General features: G+C 40.7%; 2 protein-coding genes across 2 annotated transcripts in view; one reads left to right on the forward strand and one right to left on the reverse strand.

Moving 5' to 3' along the window:
- LOC311586304 (uncharacterized protein) overlaps window positions 1–13820 on the reverse strand; it is a gene marked incomplete at its 3' end in the record, with an annotated part of 88836 nt that extends 75016 nt beyond the window's left edge. Inside the window, exon 1 of the mRNA XM_084762274.1 lies at window positions 13474–13820. Within this exon, the coding sequence (XP_084618400.1) occupies window positions 13474–13589 (116 nt within the window). The 5' untranslated portion in view covers window positions 13590–13820. The remainder of the gene's footprint in view (window positions 1–13473) is intronic.
- The window catches only part of LOC311587536 (uncharacterized protein), a 304514-nt gene that overhangs the window by 263388 nt on the left and 20694 nt on the right, over window positions 1–20432 (forward strand). The window lies entirely within an intron of this gene.

A 20432-nucleotide genomic window follows, 5' to 3' on the forward strand; every position in this document is an offset into this window, starting at 1 on the left:
TCTACTGCATCTTCTATGAAATAGGGAGGGAGTGTATACTAATGAGGGCAAGACAGCACAAGAAGGAAGCTGACTGGTCAGTTCCAACCACAACACAGGGGACACAAGGAACAGGAAAAGGGTTGAGTCTATAGGCACTCAAATCCCATCGTCACTAAAGAATCTAGAAAGGCTCCTCTTAGAAAAGTTTCCATAATATTCCCCAAAGAATGCCACAAATGGGAGACAAGTGTTCAAAGACATCATTCTACCCGAGAGATTTTCTTATTTGGTCACTCCATGAAGAATATATATTTCATCTAAATTCAATGATCCTAATGGTCTGCAACAGCACATACACTGTTCAAATGCCCAAAGATTCATTTGACACCCAAGGCAATCTGTTGACTTCCACATTTTGTAAAATCAGAAAACAAGTTATATCCTTCCAACATACAATGGCACAGAAAACTCTTTCCCATTCCAATAGAAAGGAATGTGTACATAGAGATAAAAGAAGGACCAAGGCAGGAAACCCAACAGAGCAAACACCAACTCCTGCTGCTCTTTCTCAGAGACATAGGGCTTTGGTTTCCAAGGACTTAGATGGCCCTATCCCTGCAAGATCTCACATATTTCTCAGTTAGGTCCTTCCAATTCCTATGTGCATCTTCCCTGGGCAGCTTTCTCATAGCTTAGGTATCTGAACATCTTGTCCTATCAAAATGCAACTCAGGCTTCACACTCAGAGCTTCATGCTATAAATCTCACAGTATTCTCACTTTGCCAAACACAGAAAGCTGCAACAGTGCTGAACTAAAACCACAGAGGAGGGATCTTTGACATGAAATTTTGCATAATTTTTCTTAACAGAACCAGCACATATAGATGATATTGTCAAGTTTGGCTTCTCATTTGGAATGAATCCTCTTCAAGTTGGGCCACAGGTGTAGAAGGTTTTATAGGAAGTTCCTTCCTGGGTCTAGAAATCACTTTGCCTACTGCTTCCATTAGCTTTAGCCTGAGGGAGCATTACACTTAGGGCACTTTCTTGGGCTTAAAAAGCAGAACAAAGGCCTTTTTTGAATGATGATAATATCCTTAAAATCCCTACATCTGTTCCATCATGTGGTTGCCATCTGAAACTACCTAGTGCTCTTTTTCTCTACACACAGACTTTGCATTTATTTCTACCCCTCCTGTTGATTTTTTTCACTGTAGTCCTGAATAAGTCACTAGCAATAACCACCCAAGCGATTCAATATTCCATCTAAGAAATCTGGCCTTTATTCATAAATTCTGCCCTATTCAATTCCTCTAGGCATGGGCAGAATAAAAGGTTCTGGGCCAAAATATCACACAAATGAGATCTAGATTAATTTTTTCATGGAGTACATTTTACAGTGAAATCCTAGGATCTCAACAGCCTCAGCCTGTAATACTCTCAACACTCTCTGCATTACTCTCTTCCAGGACCTACAAAAGCAGCTGGGTAATCTCTTTTTGTACAGCTCTCTATGCCTTTTGTTATTCATGTCCTTAGTTTTCCACCTTCCCCCAAAAGAGAATATTACAGGTTGTATCCAGCATTAAAATAACTTTTTGTGCACCATCTTAAATAAATTTCTACTTACTACTTGGCTGTTGTGACTAAATCCTCTAACCAAAAGCATCTTAGGTCTGAATAGGTTTACATGTTTGGTCCTGTCAGATCACACTCCATCATTTTTGGAGCTACAGGCAGAATCTAGAGGTAGAAAATGAAGCCAAAACAATTAATAAACATTGTTTCCTGGCTTGATCTCTGGCTTTGTCACTGTCTCATGCTCAGTTATATCTCTTATCCGATGAAGTTACACCTACCTGGGGATATTTTCAACCTCAATGGAAAAGCGTCCTCACAGCAGTCAACAATCACCACAATCTCTAACAAACATAGCAACCAGCCATTCTGATGAGGCCACACCATCACTTGAGGCTCAGAAATGTCCAGTACCCAAATCCATTTTAACACAGACACAATAAAACATGAGAAGGCTTTAAACACTCAAATAAGCTTGTTAACCACATCAGTCATTTAAGTAGCAAGACACCAAACACTGATGATTGCACTAACTGGGAAATGCAGATTTGCCAAGACATGAGAAGAAGCAGGTCTTTAGGAGCAAGAAAAACAAAACTAAAATTGTTTCTCCACAGAAAGTCCCCCAAATTAGGAACTTAAAACATATTAAAATTTCAGAAGACAACAATCGGGGAAATTCTATCATTCTCTAGAGAAACAGCAATATAAGATTATACCTACTAAAATCACACAACATAGATGGCACCACTGATTAAAGCAGGCACAAAGGACGATGTTGAAATATAACAATGTCCTTTAAACAAGAACTACAGGATGACTGTCAACTCAAAATCAAAGAAGTCTCTGTCCAGCACTCCCCCTGTGCTGGTTCTTCTTGCCAACTCAAATAGCAGAGAAAACTTTCCTTGCCATGAGCTCCCTTTGTAAAATTTGTAAGCTTTGTAGACTTGGCAGGAACTGTCCAGGACCCTGCCTGAGGAGTTCTAGCAGCCAAATCCTGCTGCTTCAAGTTCAGCCCCTTTGCCCCACTATATAACTTTCCTCAGGACACCCCTCTTCTGGTCTTCAGCTTCTCTGAGGGCCACCCCTTGTGGGACTCCCCATCCATTTCTGTGCTATGACTACATCACTTCAAAGTTGGTCAGGGAAAACAATTCTTACACAAGTCCCCTTTATTTGTAACTCCCCCCCAAATCCAAGGAAGTTCAAGGACAATCATTCACTGGTGCCTCTTTCTCCTGAGTTACTAGTTGGAGCCTTGCCTGTAAGGAATTGAAAGACCATCTTCCAAGCAGTGGGAATGAGAGGGTTAGGTGCTCAAAATAGTCTTAACTACACAGCATGAAGAAAGGGTTCTTCTCTACAGGAGATGTTGCTCTAACAGAAAACAATATGAAAGCCTTTGAGAAAAAGAATGAATATTTTAATTACTGGGAAACATTGGAATGAGCAGAAATAAATAAAAGATTAAAGCAGTGATGCATAAAAAAGTGAATTCTGAAAATACCATCCATTGACTTTTTAGAAAAGTTCCGATCATAGGGGGAAATGAAATGAAAGGGAGATGTTTATGACGTCAAGTGAAGCTTCATACAATGAGATAAATTCGAGAGGAGAGAGAGGATCTTACACCTAAATGTGAAATGCTAAGGGCAGAACTTGCAGAAGATCCTACAGAAAATAAGGCTTTCCAAGGTTGGCATCCTTCCTAGAGCATTTCTATACACCAGCCCAAGCTCCAAAAGAACTGCCCAAATGCAGCCCCGTAAGAAGTTATTCAGTTGCCAGGTCCAGGTCCAGGAAGGCACTAGGGTCACATAGGACACCAAAGCGGGCCAGATCTGGCCTTTGCTTATAACACACCCCCAGGGAGCACACAGCATACCAGCTCCTGCAGCTCACCCTTCTGATCTTCCCCATTGTGAGTGTTCAGTTGGCATCTGCAGGTACCCTGGCCCTCCCCTACATGCTCTGTTCAATCCCACTTCTTTCTCCAACCCTGCCCCCTGCAAGGAAAGCCTCTGCACAATCTTAGCATTTCTTCAGATGCTCCAAGCCCCATCCCTGGGGCCAAGGCTTCCCTAGTACAGCAGGTGGCAGTTACTTCATCTTCCTTCACCTGCAATCCTTCCTTGCCATACTTGCGTGGGGAGCTGGGGGAGGGGGCATTTCCTCTGCTATTGTATGCTGGGGCTACTGAACTAGCCTAAGAGTTCTAGTTCACCTGCAATCCTTGTTGCCATACTTGGGGGGTGGAGTGTGATTTCCTCTGGCCTTTGTCCCCTGAGGCTACTGAACTAGCCCAGGAGTTTCAGTTCCCAAGTAAACGTGCCCTTTTATGTTCAATCTGGCTTATTTCACCTGTAGAGATAATCCATCAATCAGGTGACCCTGAGCTCACCACTTGGTCATTTTGGACCTTGCCTGAGCTTCCCTCACAGCACTCAGCAGCAGTGCTCAAAGCACATCACACAGACCGATTAAAGAAAGCTCAGCTAAAGAGATGCACCTGGGCATGGCAGCCAGAAGAAAGAGCCTCATCTTCACACTGGCTGGTCCACCTGGAGGCTCTGATTGGCCAGCTAGTCTCGAGTGACATGAGCATCTCCCTTCGAATTACAGTGTCCTGAAGGGACACAGCAAAAGAGTTCATGGCCTAAGCTTCCAGTCCAGGTCCATACATTTCCAGGTCTGCAGAGATTGGAATTTCAGTAGTACGTGTGCGTATTCTCCAATAGCCTACTGGTCTGTCTTCCCACACAGCCCCAGCACTCCAGTTAGCTCTCCACAGCAGCCTGCTCCTTCCATATCTGGGTAGCGACCCTCCACTCACCATGTCGGGACTTCGGGACTTGCTTGAGCTTCTCTCACAATACCCAGCAGCACAGGTCAGAGCACACCTCGAGGAACCATCCAAGCCTGTTCAGCCACACAGCTTACTCTTCAGCAAGACTCCCGGAAGAACCCGCCTCTGCATCTGACCTGGGGCGTGTCTCTGGCTGGAGGCTCAGATTGGCCACTTCTTCTTGAGTGACATATACAACTCTCCAGATTGGCATGCTCTGTTAGGGGCACAGAATCATGGTTGCTGGCCCAAGCTTCCTTCCCAAGGGCAAACTTTTTCCAGAGCTGTAGAGACTTGCATTTCAGTAGCACTGTCTTCCAATAGCCCAACATCTGTCTTCCCAGCATGCCTGCCATATTTCATCTCAGTTTTGAATGCAAAGTAGGCAGGATCACCCATTGCTGTACTGTTTTTTTTTAATTATTTATTCATTATTGATACAGTATTCTGTCTGCAGGCCAGAAAAGGGCACCAGATCTCATTATAGATGCTTGTTAGCCACCATGTGGTTGCTGGGAATTGAACCCAGGACCTTTGGGAGAATAACCAGTGTTCTTAACCTCTGAGTCATCTCTCCAGCCCCCATTGTACTGGTTTGTAAAACAAGAAAGATGCACAATTCAAGATCATGTATTCTGTCTCTGTGATTTCAGTTCAACATTGCTCCAGCTATTTATGTTTTGCAGAGACGGTGCCCCAGTAAGGAAACTGTGAGATTTCATTTCACCAGGCTTTGAATATGTAGCCCAGGGTGCATTTTGAGACCATAAGATGTTGACATACCTAAGCTCTAAGAAATACATCATGGAGAGATGCATATACTGAGTTAAAGTAACAAAACTGAGTGATGAATGAGAAATTGCAGTCATAGGGCCATCTACACCCTGTGAAACTGAAGCCCCATGTATCTGAGACAAAGCTAGGGTACTTGGTGTTTGAGTTGCTGGATTATTATTTTTTTTTTGTCTCCGTCCAATCTTGCCTCACTATATGTACATTCCTCTCAATTGGAATGGGAAGGTTTATTCTGTGCCATTGTATATTGTAAAGATATAACCTGTTTCCAGATTTTAGAAAATATAGCTATGAAAAGATTTTCTGGAGTGTCAGAAGAGTCTTTGTTTTCTTGAATAGTGTATGACCTGATGCAGACCATTAGGATCATTGAAGTTGAGTAAAATATATTTTCACTGTGAGTCAATAATGACCAATATCAGAATATAATTTGTCAAATCAGAAAGACTCTAGATAACATCATAATTTTAAATACTTATCTCCCCTTTTTTGGCTAATTTAGGGGAGCTTTTGTACTAGGAGTTTACCTAGATGTCTTTTTGGGGATGGGATTTGAGTGTCTGTAGACTCAACCCATTTTATGTTTTTGTTTCTACTGTGCTGTGTTTGAAACTGTTTAGCTGCCTTCTCATGCTGTCATGCGTCCCACACTATAGACCTGCCCCTAAGTCACATAGGATATAGTAGAAGCAGTTAGTATTCAATGCTAAGCTATTTTGCTAGCCTTCTTTTAATTAATGAACTAATCAATTAAGTTACTTTACAGCCTGACCTTTCCCTCCTCTACTCCCAGTCCCACCATCATTCCCCCTTTCCCCAAGGAGCCCTACTTCTCAGTGAAGGGGAGGCCCACAAGTGTTATCAACCTCTACTGGCATCTCAAGTTGCAGCATGACTAAGAACATCCTTTCCCACTGATGCCTAAGGAGGCAGCGCAGATAGGGAAAAAGGAATCCAAAGTCAGACAGCATAGTCAAGAGGGCTCCTATTCCCATTGTTAGGGGACCCTCATGTTAACCAAACTGCACATCTTAGATATATAGGGGATCTAGGTTCAGCCTATGTATGCTCTTTGGTTATGGTTCAGTTTCTGTGAGTCCCCATGGGCTCAAGATAGTTGACTTTAGGTTTTCTCTGGTGTCCTCAACTGCCGAGGATCCCTCTATCTTTTCTCCCAACCTTCCCCCAAATTCCCTGCTCTCTGCCTGTGGTTTGGCTCTGGGTCTCTGCATCTGTTTCCCTCAGCTGCTGGAGGAAGACTCTCAGAAAACACTCATCCTAGGAACCTGTCTGCAAGTATAGCTGAGTGTCATTAATAGTGTCAGAGATTGGCTCTTTCTCCTTTGGGTAGGTCTTATGTTGAGCAGGAAGTTATTTGTTTGCCAATTCTTCAATCTCTGGTCCAACTTTATCTCTTTAATATTAATAGGCAAGATAAATTTTGGGTCGATGGCTTTAAGGGTGGTTTTGTGTCCCTCACTCTCCACTGGAAGTCCCACCTGGCTATAGTAATTGGCAACTTTAGGCTCTTAATCCCTGATGGTACAGGTCTCAGCTAGAGTCACCCCCATAGATTTCAAGGACCCTTCCATTCCCAGAGATGCCCCCTTCTGCAGAAGAATGTTAATTCAGAAGATGGTTGGTCTCGTAAGAGATCACATGCAAAGACTGTCTTAGGTGTATGTAACCCAGCAGACAAGAGATCACATCCAAAGGTCTTCTACATCTGTGTGATCCAGTTGTAATACAAAACATGCCTTTAATCCAGAAGACAGAAGCTAACAGATTTGAGTTTAAAGACAGCCTGTTATACAGCAAGCATCAGGTAAAGAAAAGCTTAGATCCAGGCATGATGATATAGTCCTTTAATCCTAATTGAAGGTTAAGTTAATTTGAAGAAGGAAGCAGCACCCATGCTTGTAAGTGATTTATAATTGGGAGGAAGAAGAGGTGATGAATCAGAGAAGATTTGGTAGAAAAGGATATGGCCAACTCCCCGGAGAGAGAACCAAGGGAAGCTACTCAAGAGGCATTTGTACAGAGAGAGGAAGCAGTTTTGCCAGGACAGCAATAGAGAGATGGATTGCGGAGAATAAGGCAGATAATGTGAATAATCCCGAAGATTAGAGCAGATTGCTGAGTTAGTTTGAGGCTAAGCAAAGCAATTCTGGGCTGAGAGATACTAGATTAAGTAAGTCAGCTGTGAGAAGAGTTTGAGCCAGAACAGCTGAGTTGAACCAGCCAGCCCAGAGCTCAGAAAGAACAAGTAAGGGTGTGCTCTTTAAGCAGTCTATCTCAAGCTGGGTGTGGTGGCTCCTGCCTTTAATCCCAGCACTCAGGGGGCAGAGGCATGCAGATCGCTGTGAGGTCAAGGCCAGGCTGGTCTACAAAGTGAGTCCAGGATAGCCAAGGCTACACTGAGAAACCCTGTCTGGCAAAAACAAAAAAACAAAAACAAACAGCAACAACAACCAAAAAGATAACCTACAACAACAACAACAAAAACCAGTGTATCTCAGAGGCTGAAAACATTCTAGGCCTAGGTTAGATTGTACAGAGGCTAGGAGCTTCCAGGTCTGGATCTAGGCCATCAGAGGAGGTAGTAAGCCTCCTAGACAACGATTGATTCAGGAGAATAAAAGTTACTTTTACACCTTCTACTGATGTCTGCTCTCTCTCCTTGTCCCACTTCCCCTACTCTCCCCACAGCTGATGCCACCCCTGTTACCTCTCCTCTCTTCTCCCACCTAGTTCCTTCCCTTCATCTACTTCAGATATCTATTTTAGTTTCTCTTCTGAGTGGACTTCAAACATCCTCCCTTAAGATCTTCTTGGCTTCTTTGGTTCTGTGGATTACACCATGGCTATTCTATATCCATGGTTAATATCCACTTATAAGGAAGTACACACCATTCACATCTTTTGGATCTGTGTTACTTCATTCATTAAGATCTTTTCTAGGTCCATCCATCTTTTCTAGTTTCATCCATTTTCCTGGTAATCGTATTAAGTTTTGTTTTTTTTAAAAAATAGCTGAGTGGCATTGCCTTTGTAACTTTTCCAACTTTCGTTATCCATTCTTCAGTTGTGGGACATCTGTGTTTTTTCCAGTTTCTGTCTATTATAAATTAAATTTCTGTGAACATAGTTGAGCAAGTGCCCTTGTGTTATGGTGTAGCTTATTTTATTTATGTGCCCAGGAGTGGTATAGCTGTTGAGGTAGGTAGATCTTTAAGTATGTCTAGTATCAATTTTCTGAGAAACCTCCAGATTGATTTTCAACATGGTTGTACAAGTTGTCTTTCTCACCAGAAATGGAGGCATGTTGCCCTTCTTCCACTTCCCCACCATCGTGTCCTGTCTCTTAGGTTCATGATCTTAGCCATTCTGACAGGTGTAAGATGGAAATCAGAGTCATTTTGATGTGCATTTCCCTGATAAGTCGGGATGTTGAACGTTTATTTAATAGCTTCTTGGAGATTCGAGATTCATCTGTTAAGAATTCTCTGTTTAGCTCTTATCCCCATTATTTACTTGGATGATTTGATTTATTGGTGTCTGATTTCTTGGGTTCTTTCTGTGTTTTGGATATTATCCCTCTGTCGGACATAGCATTGGTGAAGGTCTTTTCCAGTCAGCTATCTGCCATTTTTTCCTATTGACAGTATCCCTTGCCTTCCAGGAGATTTTCAGTCCTATAAGGGCCCATTTATAGTTGTTGATCTTAGTGCCTGTGACATTCAGAGAGTTGTCTCCTTTACCAATGTATTAAGGGCTATTCTTTACTTTCTCTTCTATTAGATTTACACTATCCAGTTTTATGTGGAGGTCTTTGATCCATTTAGACTTGAGTTTTGTGAAAGGTGAGAAACACAGATCTCCATGTCTTCCGCTAGATGCAGACATCGAGATTGGCCGGGACCATTTGCTGAAGATGCTTTGTTTTTTCCATTGTGCAGTTTTGGTTTCTTGATCAAAAATAGATTGTCAGTAGGAGTTTGGGTTTATTTGTGGGTCTTTGATTCAATTCCATTGATCACCTGGTCTGTGTTTAATGCCAGTACCATGTGTTTTTTTATTTGATACCTCCAGAAGTTTCTTTATTACGTAGAAAAAATTTTAACTCTGCTGGGTTTTTTGTTGTTCTATATGACGTTAGGTTTTCTCTTTCAAGGTTTACAAAGAATTGTGTTGTAACTTTTATGGGCATTACATTAAAACTGTTGATTGATTTAGGTGAGATGGCAGTTTCTACTTCTTTATTCCATCCAATCATGAGCATGGGAGATCTTTCCATCTTCTGATTTCTTATTGTCTCTTTTATCAGAGCCTTGGATTATAGTCATACAAGTCTTTCACTTGCTTGTTAGGTTTTACACCACGATGTTTTAAATTATTTGTGGCTATTGTACAGGGTATTGTATCTATAGTGTTTTCTCATACCATTTATAGATTGAATTAAAAAGTGCTACTGAAGGCTTTGCATCTTGCCTACTGAGATTACAGGCATGAGAAAATATACTCAGCTTAAAATTTATTTTTATCATTAGTAATTGTTTATACAATTTCTCTGACATGAGCCCAGTATTCCTAAATTGTTTTTCTGCCTCCCTCCCCTCTTCTCTGTTGATTGGCATTTATCTTGCAAGCTTATACACTATTCAAGGGCTGAGGAATGACAGATGTGGACCTCTGTATTCAGGATCCTTTTAAAATGACTTGGTTACAGTCATTGGATACAGATTAGAACATCTGTATCAGGAAATAAATGTAGGAAGCCACAGAATTATGTGAATATATTGTCAATAAAGGATACAGCTACACTGTTATCACTATCATGCTTTCTCTTGCACCCCTGTATGAGATATTATAGGATACATTGACCTATGATGATGTGAATGTGAAATTCACTCAGGAAGAGTGGGCTTTACTGGATCCTGCTCAGAAAAGTCTCTACAAAGACGTGATGCTGGAGACCTACAGGAACCTCACTGCCATAGGTAGGACTGTGAATTTTATGTTGCTTTAAAAATGTAGCAGTAACTCTTTCTCCATTGTTGTTATTTGTTATTGTAATGTCAACTGAAAATGAGGATGAATGAGATGAGTAAATCTCATTTTTACAAAAAAGTTACTTGAATTTTGCCTACTTTCCAATAATATATCATGCATTTTCTCATACTCTAATTTAGGTTACAATTGGGAAAATCATAAGATTGAAGAGAATCTTAAAAGTTCTAGAAGATATAGAAGGTAATTTTCATGTGCAAGTTGATATGAATATGCCTCTGAATTACTTTTAGTGCATCCTTTAAGTTCTAAAGAGAGCAAGAGTGGAAATATGCACTGTTTGAAGTGTATCAATGATTATTAAATTCTGACAAAACCATGTACTTCAAAATCAGGTAGCTGATTTATTTTTTGTAAGACATTTCTCTAAAAAAGAAGATAAGAAAATAATGCATTAACAGATATCACCATTTGAATTATAGTGAGCTAGACTATAGAACTCTTTCTAGTTCTAGTTCTCTAGAAAGAGAAAGCTAGTCTCTTTCTCACACCACTTAGATCATGCAGAAGATATCCACATTAAGTAGGCGATAAGTCTATGTCCAAAACTTTCTAATAAACAAGTAGTCCATCATAAAGCTGTGTGTTCATAATGTATTTGCAGTAATGTTGTTAAGTTTAGTGAGAGGGACAATTTATGAAAGTGAAGAATGTTGTTGTGGAGAAACTCTAATACCTATGCAGTGTTTCACTGAAAAAAACAAAAAGTGAGACTGTGAATGCAGGGTAAACCGTTTCATTTGTAATCTTCCTTAATAGATATGTCATTTATCACAATGGATACAGGCACTATCGGCATAGGAACGTTGAAAAAAACCAATATAACCCCCTCTTCCTCAGAAGAGTTAGAATACTTGTAGTAGTACCTATAACTTGTAGAATTTCTGAATGTAATATGTGTTTAAAATTAACGGCTTTTCCAATTTTATTGGCAATATATCCACAAACTCACACTGCAGAAAAGCTACCATGAACACTATCAATGTGGATTGCTTCTGTTTGCCTCGGTTCACTTTGCAATTGTAGTATGACTCACATAATAGGAAAAACCTTAATGCAATCAGAGTGGTAAATCTGACTTCTCCCAGTTCTCTTCCAATATGTGAAAAACCTCTTCTATAGTAAAAGGTGCTATAAATGTGGTCCATGCAATACATGAACTTACAATCACAGGGCTATTCAAAGATACAAAATAACACATGAAGACAGGAGAAAAATGAAAGTCAATAAAGTGATAGTATCATGAAATCTTATTACTCTCTATTAAATTGTTCAAAGCATACTCTAGAACCCCATCCTAAAAAACATGTAACATTGACAGCATATGTGAAATGCAACATCTCTTCTAGTCTGGTTTCTTTTTTTGCAATGGCAAGATATGGTTTCACACTATCATTAAAGAAGTTTTTTTCTTAATCTCCTAAATAGATAGAGTGATTTCTCCCTATGAAGGCTTGTTAATTCTAGAACATCTGCACATCTAGCTTTTTAGAAAAATGTTTCTGAAATAATGTTTACTCATGTTGTATCTTTCCTAATCTGTTGTCCTCCATGGCAGCGACCTTGCTGTCTCCTTGATGAAACCATGTAAATCCTTAAATTTAAAGACTGTATCATGAGCCGGGCGAGGTGGCACATGCCTTTAATCCCAGCACTTGGGAGGCAGAGGCAGGCAGATTGCTGTGAGTTCGAGGCCAGCCTTGTCTACAAAGCTAGTCCAGGACAGCCAAGGCTACACAGAGAGACCCTGTCTTGAAAAACCAAAAAACAAAACAAAACAAAAACCAAAAACAACACAAAACAAAAAACTCCAAAACAAACCAATAAAGACTGTATCATGACAATATTTTAAAATTAACCATTTGAGTCCTGTAGTCAACTATCCATTGCAGTCAGAGGAAAAGAATCTCCATAAGGAGCCTGGTTTTTCTGTCTCCAGATCAGATTAGAAGGAATAATTTATTATCTATTCCACAAGGGTAAATGGGATAGGCAATCAGCTGCTGCAGCTAAAATTCTGAAAAGTAGGAAATATCTTATTGTTGATGTGAACGAAGGGATCTCTAAAATCAGGTTCTGCCGGACATGATGGCACATGCCTTTAATCCCAGCACTTGGTAGGCAGTGGCAGGTGGATGTCTGTGAGTTCAAGGCCAGCCTGGTCTACAGAGTGAGTCCAGGACAGCCAAGGCTATACAGAGAACCCTTGCCTTGAAAAAAAAAATAAAACAAACCAAAAAACAAAAAGCAAACCAAAAACCTCAGTTTCTACCTACTGTGGAGTCCCCTCCTGGCTCCCTGTGCATCTAGTTACATAGTGTACAGCTCCTCCAGTACCATGTCTGCCTGGACACTGCTGTGCTTCCTACTATGTTGGTAATGGACTAAAAGTCTAACACCATAAAAAACCCTCAATTAAATGTTACTTTTTAAATAAGGGTTGCCTTGTTCATAGTGCTTCTTCACAGCAATGAAACCATAACTAAGAAAGAAATTGTTTTCACAGTCAATATAGTTAATTTTTTAAAATACAAGCTGGGCGTGGTGGTGCACGCCTTTAATCCCAGCACTCGGGAGGCAAAGCCATGAGGATCGCTTTGAGTTCCAGGCCAGCCTGGTCTACAAAGTGAGTCCAGAACAGCCAAGGCTACACAGAGAAACCCTGTCTCAAAAAACAAAAACAAACAAACAAAATTTTAAATATAAAACTAATAAATTGTTTTTATCTTTTAAGAACCTCAGCAAGAGATTAGCTTCCTGTGCAGAGAGAGAACTCTGGAATATGAGGCCTGTTTGTAAGAAATGGAAAGTCCACAACATAACAGGTTAAGGTTCACTTTTAGTTAATTTTATGTGAGTTGTGACTCCATTTATTTAAAATTTATACAAATAGAATCAGAAGTAAATGTGTAATATCAGTCAAGTACAAACTTTCCTGCATGTATTTTCTTAGTGTAATAAACATGTAAGGGCTTGATTCAAAGCCCAGTGTAGAAAGCAGCTGATAGTCCAAAAGCTGACGTGTGACCAGATGTGTGAGTGATAGATAAAACCTTAGTAGTAAATTCTGACCTAAGAGCAGCCATGACTGCAAGTTGGTGATAAGAGTGACGCAGAAAGCTAGATGTGTGAATTAGAGAGGATAAGTATAAAAACCCTGAGAAGCAGCAGCCAGCTCTCTCGCTGTCACCATGACTACCTGAAATGCTGCCATATGACGAGGCGCTCTTCCCGGATGGAGCAAACAGACAAGCTGTCAGATAACAACCTGAGAACTGAATCAAGTCGCAGCAGCGAACGTGTTCGACAGAACATCGCGATATCAGGTCGTATACCCTAATGGCATGAGCTCCTAGAACATTGATATCATAAGAAGCTCCTAGAACATTGATATTATAAGATGCTAAATGCTACTCCTATTGGAATTAAGATAGTTTTAAGAGTATAATGGAATGGTATTGGTGGCATGGCCTTGGAGCCTTAGCTGTCGCCTATTGCTGTAGTTGTCTTTGTATTGCTAATAAAGCTCTCTTGCTAAAACGTACCACTTGCACTTGGCCTGCCTCCTTTGTTCCGGATTCTGAGTGTAAACTCTCTGCTCGCGACACTTAGGTCTTTTGTCAAAAACTTTTTGTATGTTTCTGCTTTTGTTTTAGACTTTTTCTCTCCATCCCCTTTATTTTTTCATAGATATTGTACACATTCTTGATTATTCTAATTTCTTGTGATATTAACGTATTTTCCAGTACTAAACTTTTTTAGTATGGTTAGTGTATATGTCAGTCAACATGTAGTGGCGAATCAGAGCCTCCAGGCAGAGACGTGGAGGCGGGTTCTTCCGGGAGCCTTGCTGAAGAGCTGTGCAGGCTTGGGTGGTTCCGCGTGGTGTGCTCTGTCCTCTGCTGCTGGCTGTTGTGAGAGAAGCTTCAGCAAGTTCCGAAGTCCCGACATGGTGAGTGGAGGGTCACTGCCCACAAACGGGAGGAGCAGGCTGCTGTGGAGAGCTAGCTGGAGTGGTGGGGCTGTGTGGGAAGAGAGACCAGTAGGCTACTGGAGAATACGCACCCGTGCTACTGAAATGCCCATCTCTGCAGTTCTGCAAATGGACCGGAAGCCTGGGCCATGAGCTATTGTGCTGTGTCCCTTCAGGACACTGTAATTCTAAGAGAGGTGTTCATGTCCCTGGAGACTTGCTGGCCAATCAGAGCCTCCAGGCAGACCAGCCAATATGAAGATGAGGCTCTTTCTTCTGGCTGCCACGCACAAGTGCAGCTCTCTAGCTGAGCTTTCTTTAATGGGTCTGTGTGCTGTGCTTTGCGCACTGCTGCTGAGTGCTGTGAGGGAAGCTCAGGCAAGCGCCAAAGTGGCAACATGCTGAGCTCAGGGTTACTGCTGACTCATGGGTTATCTCCACAGGTGAAATAAGTCAATGGGGCCAGATTGACAGTAAAACGGAAGCAGGTGGATCTCTGTGAGAGGCAGGTGGATCGCTGTGAGTTTGAGGGCAGCCTGGTCTACAAAGTAAGTCCAGGACAGCCAAGGCTACACAGAGAAACCCTGTCTCGAATAACCAAAAAAAAAAAAAAAAAAAAAAAAAAAAAAAAAAAATGTAAACCGGGCAAGTATACTTAGGAAGTGAAATTCCTTGGCTAGTTCAGGAGCCTCAGTATACAAAGCCTGAGGAAATCGCCCCACTGGACCCGCCCTCCCCCACCTGCCCTCCTCAGCTCCTGCTGTGGCAACTAGGATTGCAGGTGAAGGAAGATTAAGTATTGGCCACCTGCTGTACTAGGGAAGCCCTTGGCCCCAGGGGAGGGGCTTGGAGCATCTCAAGGAATGCTAAGAATGTGCAGAGGCTTTCCTTGCAGGGGGCAGGGTTGGAGAAAGAAGTGGGCTCTAACAGACCAGGTGGATGACAACTGAACACCCACATTGGGGAACATCAGAAAAGTGGGCTACAGGAGCTGGTGTCATGGGTCCTCCCTGAGGTTGTGTGGTCAGCAAAGGCCAGATGTGGCCACATTTGGCCCGTGTTAAGCTTTGATGGAGAAAAGTAGAATTGATGATGTGAAGGATGGAGCAATTCGTAGAAATTTAAAAAGCTCAGCTAGAATTTAGCTGAAGGAGGATTGCCTCCAACACACCCCACAGAAAAACAGTAGGCTAACCGGCCTGTTAGAAGTCAGGATGCTAGGATACAAGATACAATTCTTTAAAAACTTACTTGATATGAGACATAGCTTGTGCAAAACCTCCTCCCCTCAGCCTTTGTACTTTCTATTTTCTACTTCTCCTTTCTTTCTCATCCTCTGAAACCTTCCACTTAGGACTCTGTCACTGATGTTTGAAGACACTGTGTCCTTAAAAATACTTCTGTCAATATCATTGCTGGGCGAATGTCTTAAGTGGCTAGGCTTGCTGTGTCCAGTCCATATTTAAGTTGTTCAAAACATAACATGGGGAGTAAATTTAAAGAAACTTAATGGCAGCAGCATGTAGAATACAAAATCTGTTTTTAGCTGTCATTACAGAGATTTTTTATTAGTTAGTTTTGTATTTGTGTGTATTATATGTATGTATGTATGCATATTAATTCTAGGACAGCTGCATCTAATGTCTTTGAGAAAAGTCTTTCTGATAAAGTAGGCTAACTCAGGTGGCCTTGAAGCCTGTCTGTTGCTTCCCAGAGAAGTGGCCTTGCTTTCTTCTTGACTAAACTTCTTAAGTTCTTTAATTAAAGGATTGTACCACAGAAGAGTTTAAAAATACTCACTTTAGTCATGTAATGAACTGTCCATTTCCATATCAGGAATAAGATTTTCATGTGGATCATGGCTTCTGTCTTCAGAACAGAACAGGATGCACAGTTTACTTTTACACTGCAGAGTGAAGCAGGACAGGCCATAACTAGCTCACACACTAATGTTTAGGGCAGTCAGCTGCAAGAGTCAATACTATGAAGAAAGACCTGATTGAGGGAAGATGAATTATGATGTCATCTCCCAGCATGGATTAATTCATGCATGTGAATGGAAACAGACCAGATCGGTGGGTAAACATTTTGGGTAGGTTAGTTTTAGCCACTGAATATTAAATTTCTATTTAATGGACTCTCTTATGCAGATATATGCAGTCCTCATTGACACAGTTAAGTCAGCTCAGACATTTGAGACTTAGGCTACTGGTTGTTGGTGTCTGTGTGATCTCAGCGGCTAACATTGCCCAGAAGGGCAAAGTCAAACAGTACAAGTTTGGTAGTAGAGTTTTTGGTGTCACTTATATATACTATAGTATCATCTGCCAATTAGGATACATTGAATGCCTCCTTTCCAAATTCCACCCTCTTGACCACTTTTAGTTGCCATATTGTTTAGGTTGGACATCAAGTGTTATATTAAGTAGAAATGGAGAAAGAGGAGAGACTTCTCTTTATTTAGATTTTAGTGGAATTGCTTTGAGGTTCTCTCCATTTAAGTTGGTGTTGCTATAGACTTGTGTAAATTGTGTTTAATATGTATAGGTATGTCCCTTGCATTTGTAATCTCTCCAAGATTTTATCATGAATTGGTGTTGAATTTTTGTGAAGGGCTTGCTTAGTGTCTAATAAGATGACCTTGTGATGTTTTTCCCTATGTCAGTTTATTTATTTTACCATTACTGATTTTCCTGTCATGAGCCATTCCTGCATCAATGGGATGAAACTTCGTCAACCATTGTGGGTTATCTTTTTGATATGTTCTTGGATTAAGTTTACATTTATTTTATAGGGTATTATTGCTTCAATGTTCATGAACAAATTTGGTCTGTAAATCTCCTTCTTTGTTGAGTCTTTACATCCTTCATGTGTTAAGGTATTGTGGCCTCATGAAATGAACTGGGTAACTTTCCTTCTGTTTCTATTTTGTAGAGTACTTTGAGCAGTATTGAAACTAAGTCTTCTTTGAAAGACTTGTTGAATTATGCACTAAAAGTGTCCAGTCCTGCATTTCTTTCTATATATGTATATAAAGAGATTTATTTATTATTTATACAGTATTCTGCTCACTTGTATCCTGCCCACCACAAGAAGACACCAGATCTCATTACAGGTGGTTGTGAGCCACCATGTGGTTGCTGGGAATTGAACTCGGGACCTTTGGAAGAGCAGACGGTGCTCTTAACCTCTGAGCCATCTCTCCAGCCCCACTCCTGCATTTCTTTTGTTGGAGTCTTTCAATGAATTCTTTCATGTCACTAGGTGTTAGAGGTCTACTTATGGTAAATTGTTATGTCATTTGGGTTTAACTTTGGTAAGTGCTACATGTTGTTATGTTTACCTGTAAGTAATTAACATTATTAGGCCTATACCTGTTATTATTACAACAGTATAACCCGCTAGCAATCAGTCAAGACACAGACACCTTTTATATTTTAAAATGCCCGTAGTAAACCTAGGGCAGGGCAGATATTAATTCTCTAAACTACTTCCTTAGTGGGGCAGGTATGGGATACCTATCCCAATCCCACAGCATTTAATTCTAATAATTTCTATCAAGCTACCTCACATCCAGAATCCCATATAGTTGCTAATGTTCTTCATCAGGGACACATCCTCCATCCATGCTGGCCATGTGCTTCTCCTCCACCTAACTCATGCTGGTGAGACCTCCTTTTCTCCCTTGTCCTGAGATCTGTCTTCATCCGAAGATTCTCTCGGTCTTCCCAAGCCCTAGAATCTTAGCCATTTCTAGTCCATTTGCCCTGCCCAGATGTGATGGTCTTATATTAGTTAGCATCAAAATACAGCAGACCAATAGGTACCTATGAAGAAAATTATTCATTTTGTTTAGATTTTTCATTTTGGTGCAATACAGGTATATAAAAGTATATCCTTATGATTTTGGAGATTTTCCCATTGTATGGCACCCTGCTCATTTTTTTCTTTTTTCTTTTTTCTTTTTTTTCTTTTCTTTCTTTTCTTTCTTTCTTTCTTTTTTTTTTTTTGGTAAATGTGACTATTCTTTCCTTGTCTTTTAGTTATTTCAATAATGGTTGTCCATTTTGTTGATTTTTCTCAGTGAACCAACTCTGTGTTTTATAAATCCTTCCATTGTTCTCTTTGTTTTTATTTTTTGATTTCAGCCCTAATTCAATAGTTTCTTCATGTCTACTACTTTTACTTGTGCTTCCTTCATTTTGTTCTAGACTTTTATATGTGCTGGTAAGTGCTTAGTAAGAAATTTTTGTATATGTTATGTATGCACTTAGTGCTGTCAACTATCCTTTTTTTTTCTTTTTTTTATTAATTAATTTATTCATATTACATCTCAGTTGTTAGCCCATCCCTTGTATCCTCCCATTCCTCCCTTCCTCCCACTTCCCTCCTACTCCCCTCCCCTATGTCTGTGTCTGAGGGGGACCTCCTCCCCCTGTATTTGCTCATAGGGTATCAAGTCTCTCCTTGGTGACCTATTATCCTTCCTCTGAGTGCCACCAGGCATCTACATCCAATGGACATGTCCAAACATGGGGCACCAGAGTTTGTGTAAAAGTTAGATCTCCTTCTCCACTCAACAGTGGAGAATGTCCTGTCCATCGGCTAGTCTGGGTAGGGGTTCGAGGTTTACTGTCTATATTTTCCTTGGCTGTTGCCATAGTTTGCGGAGGACCTCAGAGCCCAGACTCGCCTGTAGTTTTCCAGGACCTGCTGGATCCTTCTATTTCCTCATTCTCCCAGGCTTCTCACACCTAAAGCCTCAATAGGATGTCCTCCCCTCTTACCCACTTTCCTGGTAGGTACAGTTTTTCATGGAGACGTACACCTTGGACTAGTGTCTGGATATAAGTGAGTATATACCATTTAGCTCTTTTTGCTTCTGTGTGAACTCACTCATTATGACAATTTCTAGTTCAATCGATTTGTCTACAAATTTTGGAAATTCCTTGTTTTTAATAGCTGAGTAGTATTCCGTAGTGTAGATGTGCCACAGTTTCTTTATCCATTCTTCTGCTGAGGGACACATAGGTTGTTTCCAAGTTCTGGCTATTATGAATAAGGCAGCTATGAACATGGTTGAACATATATCCCTGTTGTGTGGTAGTCCATCTTCTGCGTATATTCCAAGGAGTGGGATAGCTGGGTCTTGAGGAAGCCCTATTCCCATTTTTCTGAGAAAGCGCCAGATAGGTTTCCAAAGTGGTTGTACTAGTTTGCATTCCCACCAGCAATGAAGGAGTGTTCCTCTTTCTCCACACCCTCGCTAGCATGTGGTGTCAGTTGAGTTATTGATCTTAGCCATTCTGATGGGTGTAAGATGGAATCTCAGTGTCGTTTTGATTTGCATTTCTCTGATGACTAAGGAGTTTGAGAATTTTTTTAAGTGTTTCTCAGCCATTTGATATTCCTCTGTTGAGAATTCTCTGTTTAGTTCTGCACCTTATTTCGCTATTGAGTTATTTGGTTTGGTGGTGTTTAATTTCTTGAGTTCTTTATATATTTTTGATATTAGACCTTTGTCAGATGAAGGGTTGGTGAAGATCTTTTCCCAGTCTGTAGGCTGTCGCTTTGTTCTCTTGACAGTGTCACCTGGCTTATAGAAGCTTCTCAGCCTCATGCGGTCCCATTTATTAATTGTTGACGTTAAGGCCTGGGCTGTTGGTGTTCTGTTCAGGAAGTTGTCTCCTGTGCCTATGTGTTCCCGACTGTTCCCCACTTTTTCCTCTAACTGGGTTAATGTCTGTGGTTTTAGGTTGAGATCTTTAATCCACTTGGACTTCAGTTTTGTGCATGGTGACGAATAGGGTCTAACAACTATCCTTTTATCATCACTTTTACTGTGTACTATATGCTTACATATGATGTGCATTCATTTGTATTGAATTCTACAAGGTCTTTAATATCTTTCTTTATTTCTGTCTTGACCCATTTTCACTCTGGTGGGAGTTATTTAGTTTCCATGAGTTTTAAAGACTTCCTTTGTTTCTGTTGTTGATGATGTGTAGCTTTAGTCTATGCTGGTCAGATAGAATGCAGGGGTTGTTTCAATTACCAAGTACCTTTTAAGACTTTCACGGTGTTTGAGTATGTGTTCAATTTGGAGACATTTCCATTTGCTTTTGAGAAGAAGGCAAACTCTTCTGTGTTTGTGTGGAATGTTCTGTAAATATCTGGTGAATTCT

This window comes from Acomys minous (assembly GCF_964271855.1).
Source record: "Acomys minous genome assembly, chromosome: 16".
Lineage (NCBI taxonomy): Eukaryota > Metazoa > Chordata > Mammalia > Rodentia > Muridae > Acomys > Acomys minous.